Genomic DNA, 15,579 nt, shown 5'->3' on the forward strand with positions numbered 1-15,579 from the left:
CCATCGCCCCGAAAGTCCCCTATGTACCTCTTTGTATTCAACCCTCTCTACCTACCCCACTACCTCTGAAAATCACTGATCTGTTTGCTGATTATGTAATTTTGCTCTTTTTCCCCCCAAAATGTTCTACCACAAGTTTTGCTCTTTAGTATGTTTTTACTTAGGCATATTTTCCTTTCTTCACTTTTCTTGAAAGAAAAACCTGTTTTTCCCTTTTTATAGAATGAGCCAGTTTGTGGTGTTTTTGTTTTAATTCTAGTACCTTGGGATAAATTAAGGCAAAGATGATGCTATTTGCAAATGAGAAACTAGAGGCTTGAACTAAGTGTTCAATTCATATTGGACTAATAGATTTAGTTCTTAGCAGATTTAGATTCTATTGTGGTTTAAGCCTTTGGTTATGGTATATTATCATTGGTTATCCTGAATTGAAATATGAGGCCATTAAAAGTTATTTATATCATATTAATAGAATGCGCCATTCTGTTATAATCTTTGAAATTTAAACTTATTTCTGTATTTAAAAAAACTCATTATACCTGAGACTAAGAAAGCTACCTCAAATTGCATATTATCAAATAGTGAGAAGCAAAAGAGGGATTGAAAACAACAACTTGAAGACATTTAAATGCAGAGTGATTACAATTGCTCAGGGTAAAATGTTTATCTTCATAGGAGCTTCGGTCTTTGCCCAAATTACTTGTAGATGTCAGGATTTTTACATTTCTGCGCTCATGCCTTGAAGTCTAGATTTTCCTGCAGGGTACAGATGCAAAGTCTTTTGTAAACTAATAGTTTTCCTTGTTTAATACAGTATTCAATTCAGTATACAGTTAGGAACTTGTTATTGGTAGTTATTTCTAATATATATATGTGTGTGTGTGTGTGTGTGTGCATATATATATATGTATGTATAAAGTAGATGTCTTTTCCCTTTTTCTTTTGTTCTATGAAAAACAGTCTCGGCTGGGTGTGGTGGCTCATGCCTATAATCCCAGCACTTTGGTAGGCTGAGGCAGGTGGATCACAAGGTCCGGAGTTTGAGACCAGCCTGGCCAACATGGTAAAACCCCGTCTCTACTAAAGATACAAAAAATTAGCTGGGTGTGATGGTGCGCCTGTAATCCCAGCTACTTGGGAGGCTGAGGCAGGAAAATTGCTTGAACCTGGGAGGTGGAGGTTGCAGCGAGCCTAGATTGTGCCCTTGCACTCCAGCCTGGGTGACAGGATGAGACTATGTCTCAAAAAAAGAAAAGGAAAACAGTCTGTATTTTACCTTGCATACCCAATTACAGTGGTAGTAACAAGGATATGCAGAGTGGCAAGTTTATGAGGAACTAGTTGGCCTTTCTACCTGGAATTATGACAGGTCTTGAAAATGAAGGACTTTTAGTGGAGAATCTTTGTGTAGGTGTACTTGACAGAGGGCGGGAGAGTTAGGGTGACCTGGAAAGACATTGCTGGACTTGTATATGTTTCCTCAAAGCCAGGCTGCAGCTTTTTTTTGGTAAATTGTTTTGTGTTCTGTCAAACCCAGGGCTGGAAGGAGGTATAGTGTGTTCAGCCTAACTTTGGATTGGCCATGTCATCTTGAATCTCTTCACTCAGAATTCTCCCCAACCCTGTCCCAAATGAATATTTGAATTTGGTTCAGTTTCTGCAGAGCGTTGTCTGTGGCTGTTGTGGATATTAGGGAGGAGCAGAAACTTGCTATCGAGAGAGAAAACTTGAACTCTCCCCATGCCTGCCTTTGAGGCTTTGTCCTCTTACCCTGTTCAAGTCCTCAAAACTCTATTTCCTATCTAACTAAATAAGCGCCAATTGGTTCCTAGGATAATTAGCTTTTCCTCATTTTGGAAGGAAACAGGATTTCTTGATATACATGTTCCTAAGAATTACATGCAAAACAGGTTTTTTTTAGACAGTCTTGCTCTTTCACCAGGCGCCAGGCTGGAGTGCAGTAGGGCGATCTCGGCTCACTGCAAAAGTCTCAATATTTTGTTTTGAAAGAATATATTTAAAGAGGCCAGGAGTTCAAGACCAATCTGGGTAACACAGTGAGACTTGATCTCTACAAAAATTAAAAAATTAGCTGCGCATGATGGTGCATGCCTCCGCCTCCTGGCTTCATGCAATTCTCCTGCCTCAGCCTCCCAAGAAGCTGGGACTACAGGCGTGTACCACCATGCCCAGCTAATTTTTGTATTTTAGTAGAGACAGGGTTTCACTATGTTGGCCGGGATGGTCTTGATCTCTTGACCTCATGATCTGCCCACCTCAACCTCCCAAAGTGCTGGGATTACAGGCATGAGCCACCTCACCTGGCCACAAAACAGTTTTTAGTGATGAGTTCTGTGGTGATTTTGGAGTGTTTTATCTTCCTAATTAATATTAAATTGATTAAAAGTCTTAATACTTTGTTTTGAAAGAATATATTTAAAGAGGCTGGATATGGTGGCTTATGCCTGTAATCTCAGCACTTTGGGAGGCCTAGGTATGTGGATCACTTGAGGCCAGGAATTTACCAGCCTGGCCAAATAATGAAACCCTGTCTCTAAGAATACAAACAATTAGCTGGACATGGTGGCTCATGCCGGTAATCCCAGCTACTCAGGAGGCTGAGGCATGAGAATTGCTCGAACCTGGGCGGAGGTTACAGTGAGCTGAGATTGTGCCACTGTACTCCAGCCTGGACAATAAAGTAAGACTCTATCTCAAAAAATTTTTATAAAAAGAGATGCATTTAAAGATAATTGGCCAGGTGTGGTGGCTCAGGCCTGTGATCTCAGCACTTCGAGAGGCCAAGATGGGAGGACTGCTTAAGGCCAGAAGTTCAAGACCAGTCTGGGTAACACAGTGAGACTCAATCTCTACAAAAATTTAAAAATTAGCTGTGCATGATGGTGCATGCCTTTAGTCCCAGCTACTTGGGAAGCAGAGTTTGGAGAAGCCCTTGAGCCCAGGAGGTCAAGGCTGTAGTGGGCCATGATCTTCCCTCTATACGCCAGCCTGGGTTACAGAACAAGACCATGTCTCAAAAAAAAATAAGCTAATAGTCACCAAACAGCTACTTACACACATCAAGGATTCTTGTTGCTTAAGAAATTCTTTACCATGAAATTCCTTCTAGTTTCTACTTTGTGAGTGTGAAGTTTTTACTTCTATAGGGCACACAAATGTGAGGCGATTCAACTGAATGCTTGGGGAAGTGTGATGGGCAGGTGGAAGAGGAATAGGGATGAGCTGTCCGAGTCTTCCTACTCTGCAAGATTGAGAATATGGCATCAGGGATATGTGGCATTTTATCTGTACACATAGTGTTGTCAGGCCCCCTACAACCCAGCTATCTGGACTCTACAGGGGATGGATTTCTATAGAACAGAAATCAAAAAGTAAAATTAGGAGGCACAAATCTTCAGGGTGGCCATAAAGACATTGTAACTTGTCTGGAAAGTCCAACCAACACTATATGTGTATCCAATGACATCCTGATAGTCTGGCTTCATCCTCTTGCATGTGTAATAATACCTTATAGAATCCTTTCACAGACATTATCTCATTTCATTCTCAGAGCACTGTGAAAAGGCACAGTCCCAAATCAGTACCTGTTTCTACTGAAGATGTGGCAGCTCAGGGAGTTTGTGGATTTGTCAAAGACTGCCTGGCTTTCAGGCAGAGCTGGGGCTACAGTGAATGTTCTGCTCTGGCCACTGATAGAAATATATGTAAGAACAAGCTTGACGGTGGCTGACTTCTTATTAACTAGATTTATAGGTGCTTTGATAAAAATAAGTCCAGTCTTTTTGGAGTGTCCTTCTGCCATTTCTAGGGCCAACCTTTTTCTTTCTTCACAGAATCGCTATCAATATTTGGAATTTTAAATATTTTTGTTTTAGTTCAAAAGCCATAGTATGTTCCCCAGCCGGTATGGTAGAACACCATGCATAATCCCATGTGTACAGAAAGCTTTATGGCTGAATTCAGATGTGACTTGAGAGGGCCAAACACAGGTTTGTGTGCTGGGGGACCGAGAGAGAAATCTCTGGACAGAACACAAGGGCTTTTCACCACCCAAGATGGGGACCAACTATTTTAGGTTATGGTGAATAATTAAAGAAAATTGACACGCAAATAAATAATTCTTAGAATCAGGATACTGGGTACTGGTTCTTTGGTTGCCCAGGTGAAATTCCATGCCAGGCCCAACAATTAAACTCTTTAGAGACCATTTTTTCCTGTCGTACCAGACATTGTGGTTACTCAGGCCATGTTTGGATATTTAAATGATGTGTTGGGAAAACTCTGCCCTACAATGTTAAAGACATTAAATCTTTTGGGGAGTCTTTCCTTTGACCAGTTTGTATCTCTGTTTTAGAGTAGGACTACTCAACCAGAATGGATTTGTTTATTCATTTTTATAGACCTCTGGGAGAAAAGACCCCTCTTTTTGCTGCCTGTTCTCCTGTCTCACAGACTATTAAGATGGTTTAAGTTCATCACTCCTCTCCCTTTTTATGGCTTTGTTTAGGAAGAAAAACTCCTTGCATTGGCTACCAAGTTCCTGATTATTTAAGGCCACTGACAGATAGTTGTCATGTGAATCTGATCTGAAATATATCCAAACAAAAAGCACCTAGCCTCTTAATGACTCTCCAGAAGTCAGTTCTGGAGAACTGAGAGTTTCATGCTCACATTTCTTTTTTTTTTCTTTTCTTTTTTTTTTTTTTTGAGACGGAGTTTCGCCCTTGTTACCCAGGCTGGAGTGCAATGGCGCAATCTCGGCTCACCGCAACCTCCGCCTCCTGGGCTCAGGCAATTCTTCTGCCCCAGCCTCCTGAGTAGCTGGGATTACAGGCACATGCCACCATGCCCAGCTAATTTTTTGCACTTTTAGTAGAGACGGGATTTCACCATGTTGACCAGGATGGTCTCGATCTCTCGACCTCGTGATCCACCCGCCTTGGCCTCCCAAAGTGCTGGGATTACAGGCTTGAGCCACCGTGCCTGGCATGGTCACATTTCAACTCTTCTGAGGTTCATATTTTCATATATATTTTTTCAGGATGTATTTTTAATCTCATACAAGTGTATGGTTTTTTTTTTGAATAAAAATGTTTAAATTTTCATAGTTAAACCTGTAGCCCTAACTAACTTGGCAATGTCTTCTGTTTTTCTTTACAGTCGTTAAAGTTATCCAAGAATCTTTGACATTATAATGCCCTTTGTGCATCTTCTTGCGAGGTGTTATCCCAGCTGTTATCTCAAGACATGGATATAAAAAACTCACCATCCAGCCTTAATTCTCCTTCTTCCTACAATTTTGGTCAATCCATCTTACCCTTGGAGCACGGCCCTATATACATACCTTCCTCCTATGTAGAGAGCCACCATGAATATCCGGCCATGACATTCTATAGCCCTGCTGTGATGAATTATAGCATTCCCAGCAGTGTTACTAACTTGGAAGATGGGCCTGGTCGGCAGATCACAAGCCCAAATATGCTCTGGTCAACACCTGGGCACCTTTCTCCTTTAGCTGTTCATCACCAGTTATCACATTTGTATGCAGAACCTCAAAAGAGTCCCTGGTGTGAAGCAAGATCACTAGAACACACCTTACCTGTAAGCAGGTAAGTCCAGTCTTCATTCTGAATTATAGTTCCTGGGCATTTCTCAAATCAGTTTATGGTTTAGTGAGAAGAAAATGATATGCTAGACAAGGTCTTTATTAATTACATAGTTTACTTAGAGCACCCAAAACATAGAATGCCCTGTTCTATTCTGATGTTCTAGTTCTCACTAAAAAGTGGTATGTGTACATCAATGTTGTAGGGAGAATTTGCTATTGAGACTATTGTCTTTATACAGTAAAGACTGAACTTAAGTCACTTTTTTTTTTTTTTTTTGAGATAGGGTCTCACTCTGTAACTCAGGCTGGGGTACAGTGGTGTGATCTCAGCTCACTGCAACCTCCACCTCCTGGGTTTAAGCAATTCTCGTGCCTCAGCCTCCTGAGTAGCCGGGATGACAGGCATGCATCATCATGCCTGGCTCATTTTTTTGTATTTTTAGTAGAGACAGGGTTTCACCATGTTGGCCAGTCTCGTCTTGAACTCCTGACCTCAAATGATCCTCCTACCTTGGCCTTCCAAAATGTTGGGATTACAGGCATATGCCACTGCACCTGGTCTGAATTTAACTCACTCTTTTTTAAAAATAAGAGATGGGGTTTCACTATCTTGGCCAGGCCGGTCTTGAACTCCTGACCTTGTGATCTACCCACTTTGGCCTTCCAAAGTGCTGGGATTATAGGCATGAGCCACCGTGCCTGGCCCTTTTTTTTTTTTTTTTTTTTTTGAGACAGAGTCTTGTTTTGTTTCCAGGCATCAGGCCGGAGTGCATTGGTGCAGTCTCGGCTCACTGCAATCCCTGCCTCCTGGGTTCAAGCAGTTCTCCTGCCTCAGCCTTCTGAGTAGCTAGGATTACAGGTGCACACCACCACACCCAGCTAATTTTTGTATTTTGTTAGTAGAGACGGGGTTTCACCATGTTGGCCAGGATGGTCTCCATCTCTTGACCTCGTGATCCACCCGCCTCAGCCTCCCAAAGTGCTGGGATTACAGGCGTGAGCCACCGTGTCTGGCTTAAACTCACTCTTAATGGAGTTATTTGGATTTGAAAAATGAATTTTTACTTTGTTTTGGAGTCTTCTTAAATAGTAAAATCCCAACATAGTGTTCATGACAAATTGTTTCCAGGATAAAAGTAACTGTGGCAGTATTACAACTTAAATGAAATTCTAGACATGCAAAGCTTGAAAACACAGACGATTGGTATAAGCTTTTTAACCATGAACTAAAATAATACTGTTATATAAAGATCGGTGGAAACTATTGAAATATAGGCTTCAGTTGGCATTTCCTGAAGTTAAAAAGGAAATGTGTGGCCGGATGCAGTGGCTCACACTTGTAATCCCAGCACTTTGGGAGGCTGAGGTGGGAGGATCATTTGAGGTTGGGAGTTGGAGACCAGCCTAACCAACATGGAGAAACCCCATCTCTACTAAAAGTAGAAAATTAGCTGGGCATGGCAGGGCGTGGTGGCTCACTCCTGTAATTCCAGTGCTTTCACAGGGGAGGTAGGCAGATCAGGAGGTCAGGAGATCGAGACCATCCTGGCTAACAGGGCAAAACTGTCTCTGCTAAAAATGCAAAAAATTAGCCAGGTGTGGTGATGGGTGCCTGTAGCCCCACCCAGCTACTCAGGAGGCTGAGGCAGGAGAACTGCTTGAACCCAGGAGGCAGAGGTTGTACTGAGCTGAGTCATGCCACTGCACTCCAGCCTGGCAGCAAAGTAAGACTCTGTCTCAAAAAAAAAGTCAGGCATGGTGGTGCATGCCTGTATTCCCAGCTACTTAGGAGGCTGAGGCAGGAGAATTGCTTGAACTCAGGAGCGGAGGTTGTGATGAGCTGAGATTGTGCCATTGCACTCCAGCCTGGGCAACAAGAATGAAACTCTGTCTTACAAAAGAAAAAGATATGTGTATTCTTTAAATGCAAGGTAATATTATGGATTATTTCCATTTAATTTGTAATATTTCTAATGATAATCATAGGAAGGGAAGGGATGGTATTATGAGAAAGGAGACGGGGAGATAAACATCTAAGTGAAGCTACTAAGGGCATACTGGATATTGAAATTTGTTACTTTCAAATATTGTCATAAAACTTTGAGCAAGCAACATTGTACCGTAATTTTACTTGTCTTCTTTTGTTTTACTCCTTAAAATAAAGCAGTAAAAGAAGAGAATATAAACATTGTGGATAAATTTTTTAAATTAATGTTTTTTCCCTCTGTAAAAGTAGATATTTTGTTTCTGAGCTTGAATTCTAATAAAATAATGCTAATTTTTGAGAAAATTAAGCCCCATGATATAATTACCTTCATTTATAAATCAATAATACATTTACTATTCCCTTCCCAAAAGAACCATGCCCTTGCAGCATCAGGAACTAGCCACATGTGTTTTGGGTTCTGCCTGGGGCTCCCTTGCTAGACTCTCCGTTCCTTTATGGACCTCTTTCCCCTGGTCCAGCATCAAGCCTCTGCTTCCTTCCAGGCCTTTCCGGGCCAGGCACTTGCTTGCTCTCTCCTTTCTCGTCCTTTTTTTCTCTCTCTCCCTTTCTCTTCTCTTCCCCCTTTTTCTTCTCTCCCATTGATCTCAAGGTAACATAAAGTCCATTTGTTACTTCTCTTAAAGTTATTTTCATTTTATTTTTTTTTGAGACAGTCTCGCTCTATCGTCCAGGGTGGAGTGGCGCATATCTGGGCTCACTGCAACCTCCACCTCCTGGGTTCAAGCAATTATCCTGCCTCAGCCTCACGAGTAGCTGGGATTACAGGTGTGTGCCACCATGCCCAGCTAATTTTTGTATTTTTAGTAGAGTTGGGGTTTCCCCTTGTTGGCCAAGCTGGTCTCGAACTCCTGGCCTCAGGTGATCCGCCCACCTTGGCCTCCCAATGTGCTCGGATTACAGGTTTCTACATCGCACCCGACCTTAAAGTTATTTTAAATCCAGACCTTTATCTGAAATTGCAGAGTGCAAGATGTTTGTTCTCCATTTAAGTGGGACCCTCAAATGTCTGAAGGGCTGCTTAGCAATGCTATTGGGAATGACTGATGTTTGGAAGTGGCTATATGCTTCCAGACTTATCCATGCAGCATTTGTGAACTCTAGTAACTATGTACAGAAGACCAATGCATATCCTGCCTATGGTTTAGATCTGTGGGTAAGATTTGATCTGGCCACTCCTTTCATTACACATAGAGATGCATCCCCCACCCCATGGCTATGACAGGTCTTCTGCAGTGACAAATGCTCAGCACCACATGGATGGGCATAAACTCACCTACCCACTTTCAAACATCCCATAGCATGGCTTTTTGTAGCTATGATACCAGTATCAAAGTTTTTCTCTAAGGCTGGGCACGGTGGCTCATGCCTATTATCCCAGCACTTTGGGAGGCCAAGGTGGGTGGATCACGAGTTCAAGAGATTGAGACCATCCTGGTCAACATGGTGAAACCCCCTCTCTACTAAAACCACAAAAATTAGCTGGGCATGGTGGCACATGCCTGTAGTCCTAGCTACGCGGGAGGCTGAGGCAGGAGAATTGCCTGAACCAGGAGGCGGAGGTTGCAGTGAGCCGAGATTGTGCCATTGCACTCCAGCCTGGGCAACAAGAGCAAAACTCCATCTCAAAAAAAAAAAAAAAAAGTTTTTCTCTATTAGATTTCCTGGAATATATTTACCATGAACCCTGGAGGAAAAAGAGATTAAATTAGGCAATGTTCATGCTATTTTTTTTTTTTTCCTAGAAAGCTCTTCCTTTCCCTTTTATGCTTTTTTCAATGGATATTTTCTTTGCTCCCTAGAGAGACACTGAAAAGGAAGGTTAGTGGGAACCATTGTGCCAGCCCTGTTACTGGTCCAAGTTCAAAGAGGGATGCTCACTTCTGTGCAGTCTGCAGCGATTACGCATCGGGATATCACTATGGAGTCTGGTCGTGTGAAGGATGTAAGGCCTTTTTTAAAAGAAGCATTCAAGGTAAAAGAGAATTGTTAACTCTTTGTTTACTTTCCTACTTTTGCTTTCAATTTTGCAGAGATGACTTGGCAGAAATGTCACTGCTGGCCTATTTGGCACACAAAGTATTTGATGAACAGTTCAGAGGATCATGTGTGTTTGGGAGTGGGTTGGGTGGTAGAGGGGAATTGCAGATTTCTACCCCAGAAACCCAAGATTATACAGCAATTCGAATGGGTCTTACCCTTCCTTCTTCACCCACATGGGTGTTGGATAGAAGACATCGAGTTATAACCTTGTGAAGATGTCTCTTGGAAAAAATGTGCTCACAAGGACTTGCAAAGATTGTTTCTTTCTTTTACTTAAATGTAATATACCACATGCTTAACAGTCATGATGGTGGGCTGGCTCCTGAGGAAGAGAGAATAAACACATTTTATGGAAATGGTCAGAAATCAGGAATTCAACTGCAGTGGCCTTTGAGAATTGATCTAGACACATTTCTTCCCCTGGGTTAGAAGGGACTCAGTTCACAGTCCCCTTGTTTTCTGGGCTGGGTTTAGACTATTTCCCTGACTTTGTCTAAATTCCTTCTGGATTTTTTAAAACCAACTTACTGATGAATCAAACTCTGTGAAATATTTGGAGAGATTTATTCTGAGCCAAATATGAGTGACAAATGGCCCATACACAGCCCTCAGGAGAGCTGAAACATGTGCCCAAGGTGGTCAGGCCACAACTTGGTCTTATACATTTTAGGGAGATATAAGACATTAATCACTGCACATAAGATATACATTGATTCGGTCTGGAAAGGCAGGACAGCTGAAAGCAGAGGTTTCCATGTCATAAGCAATTCAAATATTTTCTGATTGGCAATTGGTTGAGTTATTATCAATAGGAAGGAATGGCTGGGTTACAATAAGGGATTATGGAGACCAAGGTTTTATCATGCAGATGAAGCCTCCAGGTAGCAGGCTTCAGAGAGAATAGATTATAAATGTTTCTTATGGGATTTAAAGAGTCTGTTCTGTCAGTGATTCCAAAAGGGAGGAGGGTAATGAACCATGTTTGGCTCCCCCTTCTCATCATGGCCTAAACTTATTTTTCGCGTTAATTTTGGAATGCCCTTGGCCAAGAGGAGGGGCCCATTCAGATGGTTGGGGGTGGGGACTTAGAATGTTATTTTTTGGTTTATAAAACTTGAAGTTGCTCACCCCTGGTTTCAAGGCCAGGCAGCCCATCTCCCTGCACGTGTCCTTGTTACGCACTCTCTCCCTTGTCAGCCCTGATTTGCTGAAGTCACTTTCTTGCTTACTCTCGTTTTCTTTTTGCCATATAACTTCTCCCTCAATAGCCCCCTCCCAGGTAACATCCTATGTTTCAGTCTGAAAGCTCACTTCCTTTTTCTAGCAAAGCCTTAGCACTTTGTTCTTTGCCGGTTAAGAAAAGCAATGTCGAGGGAATTCATAGTGTGTAAATGGCAAATGGCAATTTACTAAATTAACTCACCCACTGATAACTCTAGATTAAGAGGACATTTTACCTCAAGCAGAGAGACACTGATAAAATCCAGGACATGGCGAGGAGTGAAATGTTGGTAGATAGTCACTTTCCTACCTGTGCCCTGAAATTCACCCTGTGTGGATGACATTTGTCCTGGATTTTATACTTACTAGCTCTGTGACGTCACCTCCCAGCCTTTTCCTCCTCTGTGAAATGGAGATACTCAGAGGGATTTTCTAAAGATGAAATGAGGTTGATTATATGAAAACATATTCAGTGCTCAAATATTTTGTTTGTGATAACTCTTAACAGTAGATTATAAGGCCAAGTCTAGTTCCCTGCTACATGATAAGAACAATCTAGATTTTCTGAAATTCTGAACTGAACTCTTGATATGATGACTATTTTCTATCTTGCTGAGGTTTTAGAATTTTACCCCTTAAGAACGAACATTTTGACCAATCATTGACCAATTATTACTAACCATATCTTTTAAAAAAGAGATCCTTTTTTTTTTTTTTTTTTTGCTGTTGGGGAAACATCTGTCTGCTTGAAACATCTTTGACTGTCAAGACTATAGCTAATAGCAATTGAAAGTAAATTTCCTCTGCTTCTTTGTGTTGTTTCTTCCTTCCTGCTGCATCAGATAGGAATGTGAAATTCTAAATGTGCAAAGAGGAAAGAGTTAAAGCTCTTACAGTTGTTTAGTGCTTAAATGATGCTTTCTTTGCATGCTTCCTGTCTTTGATAGAAGTGCATTGCAGTAACTGAAAGTGGCCACTCATTTTTAAAATTGTCTCAAATAGGCCAGGATGGTACAGTATTAACTTGAGAAATTCCTTGCATTTAACATTCTTCTGTTTATATAATTTTAAACTTGTCTCGTAATTGGTTTATAAGCTAATTGATGGTATCTTAGTCATGTGTCTGTCCCCTTCGCTGTACAGTGCACTGGAAGCTGTGTTGTGCTTGCTGTTCCGTTGATACTCTGTTGGCTTCTTCACACAATGAGTTGCCGTCAGAGTAGTAAGTGCTGTTGTTTCTCTCCTGGGTTATGGAGCACAGAGGAAGGGAGGACATAGGGAGAGTGACCTCATCACTTCTTCTGGTCCAGATGAAGGCATGGCTTGTTTTTCAAGCTTACGCTTTACTTTCTATTCTCTTTCCTAGTGGTGTTCATTTAACAAATATTTATTGAGCACTGTACCAGGCTCTGTGCATACAGTGGTGAACAAGACAGTATATTATAAATTGTATGAGGGCAAGGATTTTTGTTCATTTTGTTCACTAGTAGCACTCAACAATTTCTTGAATGATGATGTTTCAAAATTAATTGGGTTCCTACAGAGTTCTGTATCCTTTTTAACCTAATATTGTTTTGTAAGCATTTCTGTTGTTAAATTTCCAGAGACCTTTTTCACAACTGTGTAATAATCTATCTTATGATTAGATTTAATTGAACTCTTGTTAAAGACCTTATCAATTATTTTCATTGTTATAAATATTGCTATGCTTGATTTATTTGTTCATGAAGCTTTGAAAAAATCTCTAATAGTTTCTCTGGATATACCTTTAGAACAAATCTGTAGGGTCAGAGTATATTAATGTTTAAAGTTCTTGACAGATGTTTTCAAGTGTTCAAGTCTCAAGAAGGCTGTGCAGACTTGCTCTTCCACCAGCCGTGTGAGTGTTGCTTTTACCAACCTCTTGGTAGTATTGACTCTCATTATCAAAAAGAAAAACACGTTGCTATGCTGATAGGTCATGTATGGTATCTCTTGGGTTTTAATTTGCTTCTCATTATTAGTGAGGTAAATGTTTTCTCATAAATCTATCTGCCATTTGTATTTTCTCATTTATCTTTTTTATGCAGAGCTTTTGCCCATTTTTCTATCAGGTTCTCACATTTTCCTGATAAATTATTGTGTGCTTTATATGTTACCATATCAACCTTTTATTACAGGTATGAAAAATATTTTTTCCACTTGATTCTGATGTTGACATGCAGAAATATTTAATCTTTAAATAGTCAAATATCACTAACTTTGATAGTTTTGTATATAGTTTTTAAGTCAAAAAAAGGTTGTTTCATACCCAGGGATCATATAAACTTTTGCCTATATTTTGTCATTTAATAGTTTGTTTTTACATTTTATCATTTAATTCAAAAGGCATTTATTTTGGCATACTGAATGAAATAAGAATCAAATGCATTTGTCTCTAAATAATTTTCTCCACATTATTTTACTGAGTACATTCACTTTTTATTGATTTAAAATATGAAAGCCAATTTTTTAAAGTTGAGTTTGAGATACAATTTGCATACAATAAAATTTACCTATTTTAATTATGTGGGTTTATGAGTTTTGAAAATATGTGTAGTCATGCGACCACCACCATAATTAAGATATGAATGTTATTATCACCCTCAAAATTTGCTCATGTTCATTGCAGCCAATTTCTCCTGAATTTCCCAGGCCCTGGGAATCATTGGTTTGTTTCCTTTTTTTTTTCCTTTTTTTTTTTTTTTTCTAGACGGAGTCTTGCCCAGGCTGGAGTGCAGTGGTGTGATCTTGGCTCACTGCAATCTCTGCCTCCTAGATTTAAGCGATTCTTTTGCTTCAGCCTCCCAAGTAGCTGGGACTGCAGGCATGAACCACCACACCTGACTAATTTTTTGTATTTTTAGTAGAGATGGGGTTTCACCATGTTAGCCGGGATGGTCTCCATCTGACCTCATGTCTCCCAAAGTGCTGGGATTACAGGAGCGAGTCACTGTGCCTGGCCCACTGGTCTGTTTTCTATCCCTCTAGCTTTGTCTTTTTGAGAATGCCATATTGTATTTGTATTTGGCTTTTTATTTATCATGATGCTTTTGAGATTTATCTGTGTTGTTGCATGTATCAGTAGTTCATTCCTTTTTGTTGCTGAGTAATATTGCAATGTATAGATCTCTCACTGTTCATTCATTTGGGTTGCTTAAAGTTTTGTGCTATTTGAATAAAACTTATGAGCATTCATGCATATCTCTCTGTGCAGACGTATGTTTTTGTTTCTCTTGGATACCTAAGTATAAAATTTCTAGTTGTGTGATAAGTGTATGTTTATAAGATTGTTTTCCAAAGTGGCTGGCCGACTTTGCATTCTTGACAACAATGTATGAGAGAGTTCCTGTTGCTTTACATCTTTGCCAAAACTGGATATTGTCAGTCTTTTTAATTTTTGCCATTTTAATGGGTACGCAGTAGCATCTCATTGTGGTTTTAATTTGCATTTCCCTAATGATGACTTTGTGCATCTCTTCATGTTGCCATTGGATTTTGTTTCTCTATATACGTATAAATATGGTTTATGAAGTTCTTACATATACTAGCATTTTATTCTCACTGTTCCATTGATCTCTTTTCATTCTTGTGTAAGAACTATTTTACATGATTCTAGATTATTTGAACTATTATAGTGTTATAATGTATTTAACACAAGTTTAAAAATGTCCTAGTTATTTTCTCTTGTTTGTTCTTAGGAATGTTAGAATGATTTTATTGCATAATCTTTTGTCTTTAAACTCGAGGATGAAAAAAAATTCTAAAAGCAGCAACAGAAAAAAAACAAATAACATGCAGTGAAGCCCTGATTTCTGGCAGCAGACTTTTCAGTGGAAACCTTACAGGCCAGGAAAGAGGCATGACATATTTAAAGTGCCAAAGGAAAAAATTTTTACCCTCTAATAGTGTATCCAGTGAAAATATCTTTCAAGCCATAATTAAGATATGAATGTTATTATCCAGACAAACAAAAGCTAAGGGATATTAGCTTTTTGTTATTTCCCAGACTAACAAAAGCTAAGAGATTTCATCAACACTAGACCTGCTGTACAAGAATTGCTAAATGGAGTTCTTCAGTCTGAAAGAAAAGGATGTTAATGAGCAATAGGAAATCATCTCAAGGTACAAAACTCACTGGTAATATTAAGTACATAGAAAACCACAGACTAGTGTAGCACTGTTAATTGTGATTTGTAAACTCATATTTTGAGTAGAAAGCCTAAAGGAAGAACCAATTAAAAACAATAACTACAGCGACCCCCCACCTTTTTTTTTTTTTTTTCCTTTGAAACAGTCGGCTGGAATGCATTGGTGCAATCTTGGCTTACTGCAACCTCTGACACCTGGGTTCAAGGGATCCTCTTGCCTCAGCCTCTGGTGTGACTGGGATTACAGGCACTCACCACCATGCCTAGCTAATTTTTGTATTTTTAGTAGAGACAGTGTTTTACAGTGTTGTCCAGGCTGGTCTCAAACTCCTGACCTCAGTTGATCCACCTGCCTCAGCCTCCCAAAGTGCTGGGATTGCAGGTATAAGCCACTGTACCAGGCCCTACAACAACTTTTCAAGACATAATATATACATAGAAATAATGAAAAGTTAAGGGGAGTGAAGTTAAAGTTAATAGTGTTTTCACTGCTTGTTTGTTAGTTTGTTGTC

General features: G+C 40.0%; 1 protein-coding gene across 6 annotated transcripts in view; it reads left to right on the forward strand.

Moving 5' to 3' along the window:
• Nucleotides 1-15,579, forward strand: part of ESR2 (estrogen receptor 2) — a 101,392-nt gene that overhangs the window by 30,887 nt on the left and 54,926 nt on the right. For all 6 annotated transcript variants that reach the window (XM_074393143.1, XM_074393144.1, XM_074393145.1 and 3 more), the window contains 2 exons: nt 5,182-5,630; nt 9,437-9,609. In XM_074393143.1, coding sequence (XP_074249244.1) covers nt 5,269-5,630; nt 9,437-9,609 — 535 coding nt within the window. In that variant the 5' untranslated portion in view covers nt 5,182-5,268. The remainder of the gene's footprint in view (nt 1-5,181; nt 5,631-9,436; nt 9,610-15,579) is intronic.

Source organism: Saimiri boliviensis, chromosome 2 (assembly GCF_048565385.1).
Source record: "Saimiri boliviensis isolate mSaiBol1 chromosome 2, mSaiBol1.pri, whole genome shotgun sequence".
Taxonomy (NCBI): domain Eukaryota; kingdom Metazoa; phylum Chordata; class Mammalia; order Primates; family Cebidae; genus Saimiri; species Saimiri boliviensis.